At 36.9% G+C, this 17,886-nt stretch overlaps 1 protein-coding gene across 1 annotated transcript in view; it reads right to left on the bottom strand.

Moving 5' to 3' along the window:
* Positions 1–17,640, bottom strand: part of PHEX (phosphate regulating endopeptidase X-linked) — a 101,456-nt gene extending 83,816 nt beyond the window's left edge. The window contains exons 1-3 of the mRNA XM_082782535.1: positions 17,288–17,640; positions 12,838–12,906; positions 10,554–10,715 (exon numbers count right to left, since the gene is read on the bottom strand). Of these exons, the coding sequence (XP_082638661.1) occupies positions 10,554–10,715; positions 12,838–12,906; positions 17,288–17,402 (346 nt within the window). The 5' untranslated portion in view covers positions 17,403–17,640. The remainder of the gene's footprint in view (positions 1–10,553; positions 10,716–12,837; positions 12,907–17,287) is intronic.
* Between the last annotated feature and the right edge of the window lie 246 nt (positions 17,641–17,886).

The following is a 17,886-nucleotide window of genomic DNA, read 5'->3' as shown; positions in this document are numbered from 1 at the left end:
ACAACTGGGGTGGGGTGTTGGGTTTGGGAGGGCAGGAAGGAAGGTCTTTATTGAGTTTCCTTCAGACAGTGCTTTTCCAGGACAAGAGGGCTAAAAAAGGCCAACTTCCTGTGGTTCTCTACCCTACAGTAAATAGCAATCATCTGCTGTTGAAAGTGAGAGCAAGGCACTTTACAAAGTAAGCTTGGCTATTTTGTGTGTGTGCATGTGTATTTAACTATATGCTATTCTAAAGTGGCTAAGAATAATTTTGTGGCTAAATGTTACCTTTAATCTCACTTTCCATTTCTAGCCCTTGTTGATTTTCCTGCCTACTGTTTTACAGAGCTTTGCTCTGGTTTTTGACCACCATATTTTATTTACAGTACTGAGAAATCCTTTTTCACCTTCTGACTTGGAGTACAGGAAAAAGAAGTTGTACAGATTTGTAGGGAAAAGTAGCATGCATACCACTTATTCAGATTAGAAATAAAGGTTCAAGTTATGAGGGTCCTGGTCTGCAGACTGTATATGTAGTGTGCAATCAGACAGTTTTCTACATACACAGTGTCTCACAGGAATGCTATTCAAGTTTATTTCTTGTTCTACAGAGACAACATAAGGTTTTACTGCACTCTCCAGCCATAGATATGGAGAATACATAGTGCTAGTGAAGAGAGTAGCATTTTTTTTCCATTCATTTTTGTCCTTATCTTTTTACAAACATCTGCTGTATGTGGAAAATGCAAACCGAAGTGTTTGTACAGTGATATCTGATGATGATATGAAATATATTATGCTTTGTACCTTGAAGAAAAAGAACTGCATGTGTGAGTATTCCAGTGGGAATACTTAAAAAAAAATAAATAATAATATATACAAAAACTCCAAAGGGACATACCATTTCCTGGAAAGTTTTAACCCTGGAGGAGTGAAAAGCTAGAAGGAGACAAGTAATTCAGCATGAACTCCCAGGACAATGCTAGAGCAAACAGCCCAGTCTTGGGCTGTAAAAACTGAGAAGTATCAAAGTGGGGAAATAATCCTATTCTCCTACATGGGCTAGTAAGACAGACTGGAACACTGTGTGCCCTTCTGCTGTCCAGATTTTAAAAACTATTTTGAACATCTGGACTGGGAGCAGAAAAACATCACAGCCATTTGGGTTTTTCTTTGTGTGGAGAGGCTTGAGAACTGGGGAGAAAAAAAATAAATAGAAAAAAATAAAAGTCATGCAGTGAGAGACTTGAAGAGCTTGATTTGTTTAGTTTCATGAAAGATTATGGAAGGATGATGGGATTACAGTATGAAACTACCTCACCATTAGAAAGTGCTTGGTGCTGGAAAGATCTTCAGTCTATTGAAAAGAGGCAAAAGGAAAAACAGTCATTGGAAGACAAAGTCAGCAGTGACAGTGATTAACCACTGCAGCCAAGCAACTGGCAGAGATAGTGGCTTCTCTGCCCTTTAACATCTTCAAGACTTGATGTTTTGGGGGAAGATAAGCTTTAGCTCAATGTGAATTATGCTTTATCCCAGTGCAAGCTATTGAGCTTCATATATGGGTAATGTAATTGTCTGTGATACTAAAAGGTCACAGGAGATAATCTAATGGTTGCTCCTGGCATTGCATTCGGTACATTTAGGATAAGGATCTCCAAGCACTCTCAGACATGTGACAGCAAGGAGGTACAGCCATTATCCACTGTTGCAGATAAAGTGAGCCACAGAGAATTAATTCCTCCGTATCTAATTCATGTCAGAATCCTACTGATTTGAACTGAGTGCTGCTTTATGAGCATGAAGTTTGCTGAACTTGATTCAACAGCTCAAAGAGTCTGATTTGAATATGCTGAAAGCTCCTCAGCCCCTTTGATGTCAGTGACAGTGGGAGTCACTCAGCATTGGCCAGAAGATGCTCAATAGTACAACTGAAAACAATTTGCAGTGCATTGTTTTCAGTGCAGATCCAGAAAGCAGCCCAAGATTATAACCATTCACTGGGCCAAAGGAAGAAAAAGCTTGTCCTTTAAGTATGCCACAGTAAGTCTCTGTGAAAATTTCATGCAACTTTCATGGTTCCTTTGGTTTTGGTAGCAGTAACTAGAAAACATATGTGCTGTTTATCATTCCCTAAAACACAATGATCTTCAGTTTCTTAGACCAAAATGCAGGAACTCTGCTTGTGGAAAAGGAGTTTGCTTGCCTGTAAGCAAAGAAAGTGGACTTTCAAGTGGACTCTCTTTCAGTTCCTGAGCAACAAAGACTGTTCTTCAACTTCTCCTTAATATCCCTCTACAGCTAAAAGGGTCAGGTTTCTCAACTGATGAAAAGAGTAGTTGAATAAACTGTTCACCCTCTTCAGTTATCAGTCACAAGCTTTGCTTCCTTCCCAGGTTCTGTGCTACCTCTGTGAAGAAGTAAAATCCAAGTTATCTTTTAGACATATGTAGGATATCCTCCGATGCTAGCCGCAGAATGTTTTAATGATGTTCTCTGAGGAATTTCAGCTTAAAAGTAGAGAAAAGGGGGTATTTCATCATTGTTACCTTTTGAAAGCAACGTTTACCCCCATAATCCACAAGGGAAGTGCAGATGTTCATTTTGTTTCAGTGGGAGATGAGTGAGCCTATGGGTACACATGGTAAATGATTGGCAGTTTCACACTGGGCACACTCAAACCAATCACACAGCACTTGTGTGCAAAATGTTGTTCCTTAAACTCTGACATACTTATGGTTAATCTAATGTTCATTAAGTATGTCTAACTCTTAATCCCATACTTAATTCGCATTCAAAATCTCTGTCAAAAGAGTCCTTGAAAAGCAACTGCAATCCAAGCAGCACCTGTGCTGCCAGGGGCATTTATTGAGAACTCCACCTGTGTCATCAAGGCACTGCCCTTCTTCAAACTCCTAGTGCACTGCGTTTAAGAAATCAGGCTTGTTGCAGTTCACAGAGTGATCTTGGACAGAAATGATTTGTCCAGGATGTGAGGGGGCACACAGAAACCTTCAAAGCCACACTGTTGTTACGGAAATCACAGCTAGAACAATGTAATGTCTTAATTACAGTAATGTGAGCTTGCGTGTTCCAAGAGTGGTTATCTGAGAATGGTTTGGGGTCAGCTGACGTTCATTCAGAGTATCTAGTTTCCAGTTCTCTTTTTTCACAGCCTGGAGTTAAGTGAAGGAGGGTTAGTCTTACGGATGGAGGCCTACAAGGGGCACAATGTTCTACCTCAAAATAAAATCGGTGGCCACAGCATCCAAAATTATGCACAATACTGTTATGATCATTTGTCCAGTGGCAACTTCCTTGGCTTGCTACATGAAACTATGAGAACCGCCTGCAACACAAACAATCCAGGTTATGAGCTCTTCAAAAAGGAAAATCTGGTACATGTATGTATATATATTATTCTAATCAGTTTGGAAACCTGACCCCTACAGCTGGAGAGGTGAAGAACCAATATATCAAGTTATAAAAAAAATAACTTATAACCTGTAAAATACAGTTATACAAAAATGTCATTAACTGGCATATTTCAAAGCTGTACATATTTCCTGGAAAAAAAAAATAAATACTGTCGAGCCCAGATTATATTATTCTTAGAGTTAAATCTGTTCTCTCAGCACACTCTCCTGCAAAGACAGACATCTCCTGCTCCAGAAAGCAGTGTTTAATGTTTTGGTAAAACTTTGTCTTTGATAAAGGATCCTTGATTCTCTTAGCAGGTTTAATAGCACAGGCCACACTCCTGTGCTAATGCACTTGCCTTGCTTACATTTTAGATCCGCTTTGCATATCAAAGCCTTGGGAGAAGAGCTGAGCAACCTCTTGCCTGCCTGGAAAACACCACAGATGCAAGCCTTAAGGAAGGATAAAGAAGCCCAAGCATTGCGACCTTCTGGCACCATCGCAATCCAACAGAAAATTCATAATCTCAGGGCCTGATTAAATTCCTTTTTGCCTTTAAAATACAAGTTCTTCTGAGAACATCCCCTACTATACATCTTCAGCATATGCTACAACACCTTTCCTCTTCTAACAATTGATAGAGAGCAATATTTTTTTTTGAAGCTCCCCCAGCTTTTTTTTTTTTTTAAACTACCAGTTCTGCTAGTTTTTCTCCAGTACTTCTTACTATTTCAGGTGTTTGGTGGACTGTCTGTTGTGCAGTTTGCAATCCCCATCCCCAACAAACTCTTTTTAAAAAGCGAGCTGCAAATGATTGTTTTTTAAATGACAGTTTGCTTTTAGGATTCCAAAAGAAGAAAATAGACTGTTTAAGTATGTAATTTTCACTCCAACACAACTAAAAAAAATTTATCACCACTGTACTTAAATACTTTTTAAAGAATATACCATCACTCTACTAACACTAAGGCTCTTGTTGGTGGCTTTCAGAGGTCTGGAAGGGAAGCTGTCAGAGCCTAATGCAGTACCAAAAAAAATATTTTAATACATTTTATAAACACCCATTTCAATTTCTAATGTATTATGGTTCAGATTCCTTCAATGTTTCTCTACTGTCCTCAAATATATATGGAAAAAGCAAACTAGCATCAAAGGTTTTCAGAAATCTTGAAATGCTTAAAACAATGACTGCCTTAATAAAGACTTTTCCTTTGAGTCTAAAAGAAAGTAAGAAAAAAGAAAGGTGGTGGTTTTCCCCATTTGCTGGGGAGGGATTAACAGAAATAACACAACAGGCTTTCCATGACCTTCCTTCACAAAAAGTCTGATTTTTTTTTTCTTGTCAATGAGTAAGTGTGGCCATACAAGAATAACTTCATTTTTGAATTTGAATGATTCAGAAGGATAGTTTTATCTTACATGTAGTTAAAATACAGATATATGAAAGTAAGTCACTTTACCTGGAAATACATAGGTAAAAATATATACACTCCATCAAATCTGGAGAGCATTGTTTGTCAAAACAGAAAGAAAAATGTTAATTATGAAGTAATTAAAACCCATTGTTCAACCTGAACCAACTAAAGATCCAAGCTGAAATGCATGGGGTCTCCCATATCTTGAAATTTTCCTAACTACTCTGTTGTATGAATTTCTGGGGTGACTTTCACCTCTACAGTGAGAATTCTTTTACTTTATATGAAATTGCATGCTCTTTGGGGAGGAACTGGAGTCCTATATGTCACCCAGAAATTGAATACTTTAACTACCTGGCTATTAAAGTTATTTAAAAGAACACTTAATGGCTTGGAAGATTAAATATTTTATATCAAATGTTAGTTTCAACAGGAGAGACAGAAAAAGAGCCACCACACAGTCTAGCGTTTCACAATTAAGTTGTTATCCTGAGTTGAAAGATCTGGATCCATATCCCTCCAGACCCACTGCTAAGATAAGCTCCCCAGTTTCTTATTCCACAAGGAGGTAGGAGGGAAATATGGTAAAGTTATTTCTCAAATTAATCTTAGATGTGTAAGTTGTTTCAAATCAGTTTATATCATTTTTGAGAGAAGACTAATCAACCTTTCTTCACCCTCTTTTCTCCCCCTAAGAAAACCACACTCTGTACTGATGCTAATAAAATAGCAAATCTTTTTTCTCTTCTGATGCCTATAGTGAATCTTTTACATTTCATGAAAGCACACATTATTTTTAATTTCATGTATTTGGTGTTCTCTCCTCAACAGCCTTCCATCAATTTTCTTACTTTCTTTTCATCACTTTCCCCATTATAAATAATCAGGTTACCAATCATGTTACTGTAAGGACTCCCAATAATCACTCCAAGCATATTTCATCAAAGAAAATTCCTTGTTCATGGAAAACTAGGAAATAATGCAGAGTTCTAGACACAACCCACTTTGTGCTACCACCTGCTGCATTGTATATTCTCTCTTCACTGGAAGGCAGAAGCATCCAAGATGCCAATGAATGTTGCTATTGATCCCTATTGATCCCTTTTGGAAGACCTTTTGCTGGCTTGCACAGTCTCAGATATGTGCTAAATATAATAATTTCCATGTTTTAAAAACCTTAATATTTTTTTTTAATAAAAACTTTTTTTTTTTTTTTTCTTTCCTGTAGCTCCAGGAGTTCATTCCTTGGAATTGTCTTTGTGGAGCTGATGCCTTAATCAGGACTGTCTTGTTTTGAAAAACTGTGTTTTCCCACCCACCCAACTCCTCTTTCTCTCCCCTCCCTCCCCCCCCATTTTTTTTGGAATGGCATTTAATGATGATCTATACATCATTAATCGGTTCAGGCAAACATCTTTCATATTTGATACAATTAGAGTCCATCAGTCTATTTCTTGATGGCAACGTCCATCTCACTATGGTTAGACTAGTGACTCTTGAAAATAACTAGTTCATATTATTAATTCCTCTGACACTGATAGAACATTTAATCATTGTGAATTAGTTTTGCATTGATGAGAATATAATTAATATGGATGTCCACAAGAATTCATGAAGATATAGTAATTAATCAATTCATAAATTTTCTGGTTCCTAAGGAACACAAATCAAACAAATGTTCCCAAACACCAAATTCATGAAAGGATGTTGTATTTTTACAAATAAATTCAATCAATATATTGACAATCTAGATTTTACTCAAGCCCCAGCCCAAGAAGAAATTCCCTCCATTCATTTTTCTGAATATTGATTTGGCAATATGTAAATTCTTATGGAAATGACAGCTGAACAGCTGTGCTTACATAAATGCTTCCTAATGCTGCCCGGTGCCCTAATAGACAGCACTTTTCCTAAATGAAAATGCTGTTTGTTTCCATAATTTCAACATTCTGTAAATTCTTTGAGTTTGTATATAAAAACAATAAGCACACCATGTGAGTTCCTCCAAAAGTCAGCTAATCTAGATGTACACAAACTGTAACAAAAACAGAAGTAATCTTACAGAGATGTGAGAGTTCATAAAACTAATTTCAATAATAAACCTCAAAAAATCTTTTAAGCAATACTCCCTCCAACTACCCACCCCAAAATACACACACATCCACTAGCATTTTGGCACAATAATTTAAACTACATTTAAACCAGAAGATTGTAAGAGCCCCAACTGCTACAGTGCAAAAGGAGCTCTGTGCTAAATGCCAGCATTAAGCTTTATTTCATTATATTAATACTTTCAACATGTACTTGCACATTTTTTTTTGTCATGAAATGGAAAATCAGATGTCACAGTTTGATACATTTTTTTAATGGTACAAACACTTCTGTCTGCAAGATTACCAAAGTACAGTCCTACAATTATTTTGGAATTTGGTATCTGCAGATATGAACATACCATCCAACTTCAAGTCCCAGCCAAAAGGCAGATTCCCTGCAAGCCCAGGGGAATATTGTACCATGCACGGAGCAGCAGTGAGGTGTAAACCCCACTCCTGCTCCAGTGCAGGACTTGCAAAGAGATGCTGTTCTGGTCTCCCAAGGAGGGAGACACTGTGGGAATTCTGTGGCTCAGCTGCTGTGCTGCCTTAAAACCTCACTTAGGAACCAAAATGATCTCCTTTCTGTACTCATGGTTTCCCAAAATCACCCAGTACAGATACAGCTTTCATTTTGAGCAGCCACAAAGCCTGTAGAAAGTCTTGGCTACTCCACCTCCTCCACCTCTGAACCAGGTACTTCATTTTACCAAAAAATAGTTGCCCAGAGAGATTTACTTGACTTAGACCTTTTCTGCTTTTTCTTATGCTTGGATGAGCAAGCAATATAGGAAAGATCTGGACCATTACAAAAATGTTTGGACCACTGAAAAGAGATTTGCAGATGAAGAGACTAAGAAAAAAGAGTAAGCACTGTTACTGTCTACTGCTCACTTGTTATCCAGGAGCAGGTATCAAACAAGAGGCTATTGGAAGGAATAACATAAGTATCCTCTCTATTTTTTTTAACAGTTGGTATTCTTCCTCTTATTCAGAACAGCTCTCAACTAGCTACCTCTTAAGAAAAAAATCACAAGAGACGGGTCCACTGAGACAGAACACCAGCAGTGAGCATCAGTGGTAACACTACAGATCTCATGGGCTACATACAAGTACTGACCAAGATTCTTTCAATGTGTGTAAGAGAGGCCAACTCTATAGTCCTGTGGCATGGGCACTCAGCACAGACTTCTGGAATTTGTCTGAAAGGAGAAACCTCTGGTCAAATAGTACAAGTTTCCATGCTGAGACATATTTGCCTTCCTGGATTTATATGAAAGAGAAGTTATTTTCTAAAGAAAATCATTGCAGATTACCTAAGAAGAAGTTTCCTACACTGCCAGATATTTTGTTTGCTGTCTCATACTCTTTAAAAAGCTATACACCATATTCTCTTAAAAGGCCTCCATTTCTTGTTTGCCACATTAAGAACTCCTCACTGTGTTTAAATTGATGGGCATTCAGAAAATAGCCACAATGAAAAACCTCAGCGCAGTAATTTAGTCTGAAGTAGGTGTCTCACTTGGCCAAGATCAGTATGACGACTTTATCTGTAACTGGTTTCCACAGACTTAAATTAAATTTGAAAGATCTGAAAGCCATGTTCACAAATGATTCACATAATTTAAATCACCCCCTTTGCAGTGCTGAGAGTTTGGAATGTTCGCAGAGTTTTTTGGTTTTTAATATATTGCTTCCTGCGTGGTCACTTGAAAAAAATTCAGTTGTATATCATCGTTCTGCAGATTTCAGAAAGGAAAAGGAAAATAAACTTTTTGGTTCACAATCAACATTCACCACAGGTAGTAGGTACCGATTTACTTGCCACTGACTTCCAGTTTTGAATTATTCACAAAAAGCTCCCTACATTTCAGTAGTAAGATAATAGCACTCCCAAACTCTTAATTAAGGTCATTATTGGTTAATTTGGCTACCAATAATGACTTCCACAATTTCTTTATTTTTTTTTTAATTACCAATAATATATTTTGGAGAAATTATTAAATAAAATGATAATGAGGAGATAACAAATATATTAAATCAACTACTCTACACCACCCAATATTTCACATCTTTTCCCTTTTCTATGCTAAAGAGTAGTTCTTGCTGCCTGTTAAAGTAATTATCAGGCACTTCATTACACCCTTTTTTTTGATACGGAGTTTCCATTAAGCAAATACTTCTCACTTAGATGTTTCTTTCTTTGTCTTGTGTTTTCCTAGCTAAGGATTAGCCACATCTAAAGGGAATGCATTAAGAAAACTATATAAATGTGTGGCTTAGCGTGATGTCCTTGATTAGGCACAGTAAAAGGAGGAAATAATTAAGAATGAAAGTCACAGCTTGCTACTCTATATTCAATTAGATCTGGCTTATATGTGGCTAACGTTCATGAAGGATATGCAGTTTTCTAACACAGCCTTATTCTGGCAACAGAACAATTAGAATGAAAAGTGTAACTTAAAACAGGCTGTAGCAATATTTTTTCCTTTGGCTGTGACATCTTCAGCAGACTTAAAACAGCAGTCATCAGATTATAGCCTATGCTGAAATTCCAAAATCATACTCTGAAACTGAATGCAGCTTTCAAAATACTTAATGATGTGGAAATTGAATACAGTGTAACTGAAGAAAAAAAGTGGAAAAGGGTTTTGATGCCTACAAACACGCATATACAAAAACTAATAGATAAATAAATGCTACATTTAAGCACAACATCCTAAAGCTGATCTCTGTTCTCTGGTGAACAGGAGGCTAATAGCTGAACTAATAGGTCAATAGCATGCCTAAGGTGTGTTATGCTCAGGCACACCAACAGTATGTGACATGGTTTTAGTGAAGATGAAAAAATTCTGTCAATGTTTTCCTCCCTAGCAATAATTGTCACCTTTTTTTCCCAGTTAGTCTGCAGAGCTTCCTGGTGAGGAGGCCTTGTTGCTGAGTATAGTGCTAAGTCAAATAACATACAGATTAAAATACCTGTCTTCCTACACACTTCCACCCCAGGCTATTTTTTCTCCAGACACAAATCCTTAAATGGCCTCTTTCACTGATGACAGTTCAGGTACTGCAACAGAAACCTGAATGGCAACTTGAAGGAAACAGAGAACCCAAACAGCCATCTCCATAAGGCTACAAATTGCCTCCTGCCAAGAGCTAGCTAACTATACTAGAAAATATCACTACTTTTGCCTTCTTATATACCTTTCCTGCAATTGTCCACTGTCAGAGACAGAGTGCTGTCCTAGGCTGATGGTTGTCTGTGTCTGGGACAGGTATTTTTCAACATGCATGCTGTACTCCTGCGCCCTGGTCTATCAGTCTACTGCAAGAAGAAGGTAGTTCAACCCCACCACCTTTTCCTTTGGTATGAGAAGTATCCTTTTGTTTCATCCTTCTTAAATTGTAGAGTTAAAAGCAATTGTTTGCTTCCTCCCAAATTCTGTTTCTGTTATACTTCATTTTCTCTCAATCTTATTGTCAATGAAAACAACAGAAAAATATATTAAACAGAACAGGAATTTGTTCTGTTGGATATCCTGCAATAATCAGAAAAGAGTGTGGAGTGTTTACTCATTTCAGCATTAGCCACTCAATAAGCAACACTGAAAAGTCAACTAAATACTTTCAAAAATGTCATATTTACCCTTTAGTTTGAGGTCCACATTGTGCCGCAGCCAAGGATAAACGCCGTAGTTTGACATGTCTTCAGGAATAGGGTTATTATATATCCAACCATCACATGCAAATCGATAAAAGTTCTCGCAAGGATCTACAGACTGATTTATCTTGCTTAAGATGGCAGCAGCTATAAGTAAGAAAATAAATAAATAAACAAAAAGATACCACATAAATTTCTGGAACACTTTTACCTAAATAGAGAGTGCCTACATGAGAAGCAGAAAAAAAAAAAAAAAAAAGAAATATCTGTGCAATGAATGCTCTTGAGTGCCATAAGAGCAATGACCACTGAACCTACTGGAACATGACCTTCTGGAGCCAAATGCCTGAACACCGACTGTCCTTTGTTGCCATGACAGAATTAATTGCCTGAGGAATATAATATCAATACATACCAAACAGACTGTTAGCTTACCAAAAATTATGCACTGTTTACTTTCAGCTGAATAGCTGAAAAACACATCAAGTTCTGATCTGCCGTTCAGTCGAAAAGATAACTAGTATATTCAGCTCAGTCTTGCGACTGCCTCCCCCAGCAGTACAGCAGGTGAGACCAGGTAGAGACAGATCAGTCTGACAAGTCTGATAAAATAACTTTTGCACGCATAATCAAATGATCAAGTCCTGGCATAGGACTATATGAGTAAAGTAACAGAGAATATGGAGATAATGGACATCTTTTGGCTAAATGACCATGCGTTTTGAGGCTTATCCAAATAGTTGACTATATTTCTTAGCAGGAAAGCTGATAACTTTTTCAGAATTTATGGTGCTATTTCTAGTATCCAGTATTTTTACTTAGAATAGTTCTTGCTAAGATATTTCTATGCTGAAGTTCTGTCTCTCATGTTAGAAATTCTCAAATTGACTACATTGAAGACCTTTTGGTCCTTTTCTATGACTCCTGAAAAGCTGTTCTGCAAGGCAGAGCTCAATCCTTACATAATGCACCCTTAGCTAAAACACTCAGGTTCTGTAGGTGTCCAAGTCTGCCTTGGTGCAAAATACCAGATTCTGCAGAGTCCACAAAAAAAAAAAAAAAAAAAAAAAAAAAAAAAAAAAAAGTCTTATTTCATGTGCACAAGAAAGCCAATTCCAACTCAAACTTGTAAAATGACTTTTTTTTTTTTTGCCATCCTGAAGCTCAAGATGAAGTCCACACACTTCACACATATATATATATATTTTTTTTCTTTTTCTTCCTTTTTTGGAGGAGGTGGGAGGAGCATGGGGGGTGGAGTGTTATTTGTTTGTTTGTTTTGATTAGTAATCCTACTTGGATATCTGCAACCTTCCAAGAATCAGCTAAGGACAGCATTGCCCAGGGTGGCTGAGAACACTGTCAGTGCAGCACAGATGGAAGCCAAGTGACATGAAGTGTCAGGGCAATCTTGACATCTACAAATTGTTCAGACTAAATATGTAGTCCACAGAATTTTGTCAAGATTTCAAACACAAGAAAAACATCTCACTATATTATCTTAACATAATTCAGAATGAAAACAAATATTCACAGAAGTTCACATGATGTCCACTTTGTTACTATTGAAATGGCTCTAGAGCCAGATTTCGAGACGTGCTAACAATAGTTTGATCTTTGCTCTTGTTACATTCAATGCAAGACTCCCATTGATTTAGCAGGAGAAAAACTGTCAAAATGACAAGGCCAAAATGGGTCACTTAGGTGCTACCAAACTGGATCGCTTTAGCTCTCATTTCATACTAATAGATGTACAAGCTTTGTAAAGATTATCACATGAGTGGGGAAAAGAGCCTGCCAATATGAAAATATGGTTGCAGATTTTGAGTAATAGTCTCCACATTACAACTGTGCACACCTGTGTATGATCTGGCCCTAAAGTACATCTGTGCAGAATTCATTTGCCAATTTTCTGATTACTGGGAGGAACAAACCAAATACAAATTCCCCTATATATATATATATATATAAAAAAAAAAAAAAAAAAAAAAAAAAAAAGTAAACCCTACAGGAAACTTTGGGTTCACCTGGATAGAACAGAGAAAAAGTGATTAAAAATATGAAGTTGAATTGCAGAAAATAAACAGATCCACAGTAATTTAGACATTGACTCTTTTTTTAATTTTGTTTTGTTTTGTTTGCATAACTGTCATTATTAATGAAACTTTATAAGTGAAAAGAACTGTGGAAAAAAAATAAAATAGTATAAACATCTCATTAACATACTGTGATAATGATATATAATACATGGGAAAAAATTGTTGCTTACCAGCTTCAATGCATTCTGAAGTCAAACAGTATTGTTGCTTCGGGTGAAACTTTATAAGACCTTGGCTAACTGCAAAATGGAAAACCATAATGAGGCCATTTGTCATGAATTTTAACAATTTGAGCCAAATATTTTGTACTTGATCATTCAAATGTCAGTGCAAACTCTGGCCCTAATGCATCTCTGGCTGCAGTGATTTAGAACACTTATAATGTGCATTAAGTAATTACTGCAAATCCTAAAAAAAATATTTTCCCCTCCTGTACATGCTTCCACCTCTCCTTCCTTTGTCTTTGCTTGCAGGCAGCATGGAACAAGAGCTGTCTGTCTCTCGTGGTACATTTGCACAGCACCTGGAGCAACAGCACTCCACTTAGGAATGGTGAGCACCACCACAACACAAAAAAATCCACCCCTCTTTCTGTCCTCCTCCAGAGATGTACCTTTCACAGCTGGCAGCTTACCATGGAGCTACCTAGCCATCTTCTGCAGGGCTTTCCCTGCTGCACCTCCTCCTGCAGCAGCACTGCACTGCCTGGCCCCACCAGCACCCATGGGATACCTTCATCATCCCCTTACTAGTCTGGAATGAATTAGATGGCAACAAATGCAGTAGTAACCCTGGTTTATAATCCAAAGAGCAGCTTCTTTGTGAACTGGCCCCCAAAGGTACTGGAATTTTATTTGCTTCCAAAAATCACACTGACAAGATCTATGAAATTCTCAGCTAATTTTGGTTATATTTCAAAAATGTGTATTACCACTGCCACTGAAACTTAAGTATAGGAATCACTGATTTCAGACTTTGCTGTCAGGCAGCAAATATGCAGACATTTAATGCTTAGGATGAGGATGGGAAGGAGTCCCAAGGGGCAGGTAAAATAACATTCAGTAGATGTGCTTAGTAGACATAAAGAAACATCTCACAACTTCTGTTATCTTATTAACTCAGTCCATGGCAAAAATAAATAAATAAAAAAATAAAATAAAATAAAATAAAATAAAATAAAATAAAATAAAATAAAATAAAATAAAATAAAATAAAATAAAATAAAATAAAATAAAATAAAATAAAATAAAATAAAATAAAATAAAATAAAATAAAATAAAATAAAATAAAATAAAAAACAAACCAAAGGGTACCCCCTTTTGGTATCATAGGTATTTCAAGGTATCATAGCTGTGCTGCTGATGATAAAATGATTTCTCCTGTGGTGTTAAATTGTACAAAAGGACATGAAGATGTGAAATAGGATTTCAGCACTGGAAAATTTTACAATTAAAAACAAATAATAATTAAAATATATATATATAAATGAATATTAAGCTTTTTCATATTATCCAAATTCACAGCTTTAGTGACAGCTAAGGACAGAACTGTCTGGATTTCACTCAGACTTTCTTAGAAACTAAGACTGTAAAACTATTTCTAGTCTACTTTACCAAAACTTGCATTGACTCAGTGAAACACATCTTAAAAACTACTACTGGTTAATTTGACAATTAGCCGAGAAAGGCGCTAGAGTTTGACACATAAAAAAGCTGTAAATGGAACTCTGAAGTATGGTAGGAAATAGGGAAGCACAGGTCTACAGAATACAGTTTTGAGCCATACAAATAATGGATAATGTGCTTATTACTGAATTGTTTTTCAAAAGCATTGTACTTCTCCCATTCACGGAGATTTGCTTTCTCCCTCTTTAAAGTTAGCTTTTAAGAACTCATCCAGGTCTAGAAGGCTTGCTAGATTTTTCTTTTAACAAAGCAGAAAAAGGAGGGAAATTCCCAGACAACCTTTAATTATTTTGCACTTGATGAAAACTGAGGGAGAATGAAAACAAGACAATAAAGCTAAAAAATCCAAAGCAGACATAGTGGTTCATATACTTCTAAACAAAAGTAAAATATAATTTCAAATGCTTTTGTTCCATTTGCAAATTTCTCATCAGAGCAAATTTTTAAAAATTTTTAAATTAAATTTACCTGCTTTTGTTCTCTTGCCTTTTTTTTTTTTCTTTTTCCTGTATTATAAGAATCATTACATTACTACCTACAGTTGTGATGTTAACCTACACATTTTACCTAGACTTGTGCTGGCCCTGGTGGGCCCAAAACCCCACTACAGATGTAGATGTTGGTCTGTCTTCCTTACTATTGCCAGGCCATGAGGCAGGCTGTGCTACCTTTCTCCATCAGTAGCCTACCTTCTTCCACCACGGCCTACCTTCACTGTTATTCAGGGCAGGGTGCATTTGTCCTTTTAATTTTGCCTGAGAAATGGGGAATTTGGAGGAAAGGTCCTTTTTTTGTGTGAAGCACAAAGCACAAAGCAATGTGAAGCACATTTCAGAAGCACAGTTCTTCACGAGGTGCTACCATGACCAAGTGGGACGGTGATGGCAGAGCTTGCCCAGAGGACCCAGTCCTCCCCAGCCCTCACCTCCACAGTAGTTCTGCAGCATTCAAGGAGAGCCATGCTCAGTGGGAAAACATGAAACACCCTCCTGCCTGCACAAATGCACTACAGACATCCAGAAAACAGCAGGGAAGTGTCAGAGAGCCCTGACCTGTGCTTTGGTGCCAACAGTACAAGCAAATAATGTTCAGTAAAAATGCATCATTCTCCTAGATCCTTCTGAGAGTCAAGAGAACTCTAAGAAGAACATAAAAGAGAAGTAGGAGAAGGTTATGTTACACTTCTCAAACTGAAAAAAATGAAAGGGAATTGTTTCATGTCCACCAGAAACAAGTTTTTGCAGATTAAGTAAAAATTCAAGAAAAAAAAATCATCTTCAGATGTCTGAAATGTTTCACATGACCATTAATAGTGGCTTCCTTTTCTACAGTTTTACGAACCTGAAAAAGAGTTAAACTTAAACTTACAAAAACAAAAGAGTATCAAAATGAAACACTAGAAGATTTCATTGACAAAATGTTAAAACATTACAGTCTAATTCTTTTCCATCATTCCCTTGGTTAAAGTCTTCAGACAATTTCAAAACAAAACCTTAAAAATATTTTCGTTGACCCAAGGCCAGTATTTTTATTTTCTTAGCCTTTATGCCAATGAAAATTCTTATGCTGAATCCCCGGTTACAGAAAAGGTCTCGGCACACTTACAAAACTGTCTATAAAAATTATTATCTTTGCTTGAATTTTTATGTCTGGTCTATGGGCAAAGGACAAGCCATGTTGTTAAAATTTCTATTGCTTTCTACAATAAATAAATATACAAACAACCTACTGCTAAAAAAGAAATAAGGTCTCTCCATTACTGTCTGGTGTTTGGTATCATATTAATTAAGAGAAAAACATTACTTTTTATGTAGAATCAATATTTTAAGCTACAAAGATGAGGATCCACTCTCCCTTACATTTATAAAGGGTTTTATTGAACTAAGTAAGATTCTTCCTATACACAATAGTCACTTGAGTGTGTATGTAGATTTATTCTACACCAGAAAAATACTGAGTGAGAGCCTGCTGCTTCAAATATTCTATAGAAAACCTAACATCTTTTTCTCAGTTGATATTACTAATGAAGCGTATCTTGCACACAACATCATAAAAGATTGGAGGGAAACAAGAGATACTCTTAGAGGTTAAGTTCCCTCAAGTCCATGTAAATTGGTGTTGATTAAAGAAATGAAAAGTTTGTCTGAATTATTCTAAAAAGGCTATGTCTCTGCAACCTTTTACAAAATATTGCTTTCTATTCACTGTCTGGTGGTTTCTGGGTGCATTTTTAGGTGTAGGTATATGCTTCCATGAGATATTCCAAGAAAAGCCACCTATAAATGATTCCAAATCCCAGAGAGAAATTTCCTTCTCTATTTTTTCCAGTTACAGCTAATAAATCTGATCAAAATATTTTAGTTTAATTCTGGATGCACCTCTTATGATTTTTGTAAAGACAATTTTACAGTTCATAATAGAAAAACAGAAACATCTAAAAAATGTGCAAGCATATGCATTATTGAAGCTTTCTATGGGAATTTTAGTCGAGCCCTAATGAAAACCAAATGAAGGATAACCTAAAAGACTCCATAAAATATGTGCACTACAGATTGACTTTCAGGAAAAAGAGAATTTTAGTCTACATTGGTCACAAACTTCCAGTTTGCAATCAGTCTTACCAATATGCATAATTTTACCCTTTTCTCCACATTCTGTAAAAGAATACAACTCTGGCTAGAACACATTCAACCAAGTATTCAAATTTAAATTCAGCTTTCAAAAGTTACTTGGGCTCACATTGCAGCTTCTAGCTCTAGTGTTCCCCATAACAAATCTCTTTGCTGACACATTGCCATTTTAAGGTAAAAATAAAACAAAGAAAAAGAAGAGGAGACTGGGATTGTCACCAAAACAGCGCATGGCACAAACACCCACACCAGGCGGGCAGGCTCAGGAGGTCTACATTCACCCTCGCCAGGACATTCTCACTTACCCAAGAAAAGTGCAGTGCCAAGTGCAACGGTGCCAGCCACGAACACACCAAGGGCAATCCGAGTGGCTTTGTTGGCTGCTTTCCTGGTCTCTGGTACCGTCTCCCCTTCCATCATGATGGGATGGGATGTGCTCACTCTCAAAGTCTGGTTTTGTTCTGCTGCTGTTTTATCAGGAGCTCAGCTACTCAGAAGCTGCATCCACCAGCTCTCCTCCTCCTCCCTTCTATTTAGAACTTCAGGTTTCTGTTGTGAACCATTTCCTAGGCACTTCTTGCTCTCTCCCTCTCCAAGGAATATCACGCACTCATATAAAAACTGTCTTCTGCACTTCCCTCTGACCAGACCTAGGGAAGGCAAGCAGTGACCACTCTACAGCTCCTGCTGCCTGTAAAGTCTCTACGAGCCAATCACTCAGCAGTCCACTTTATCAAGAGTTCAGAGCATGAGGATTTCACAATGTTGCTGAACAAATGTTTTAGTTATTCTAACATATAGCTGTAAAGCTGTTACAATCAAAGCAGGATTTCTGACAACTTTTACAAACACAAGACTGATGGAAGGTTTTCGTTTTGCCTTGCAGTTGTTTTAAAAAACTAAT

The sequence above is a fragment of the Aythya marila genome (genome assembly GCF_965140915.1).
Source record: "Aythya marila genome assembly, chromosome: 1".
Classification (NCBI taxonomy): Eukaryota; Metazoa; Chordata; class Aves; order Anseriformes; family Anatidae; genus Aythya; species Aythya marila.
Note: the sequence above shows the minus strand (reverse complement) of the source record. Positions and strands in the feature narration are given on the sequence as shown.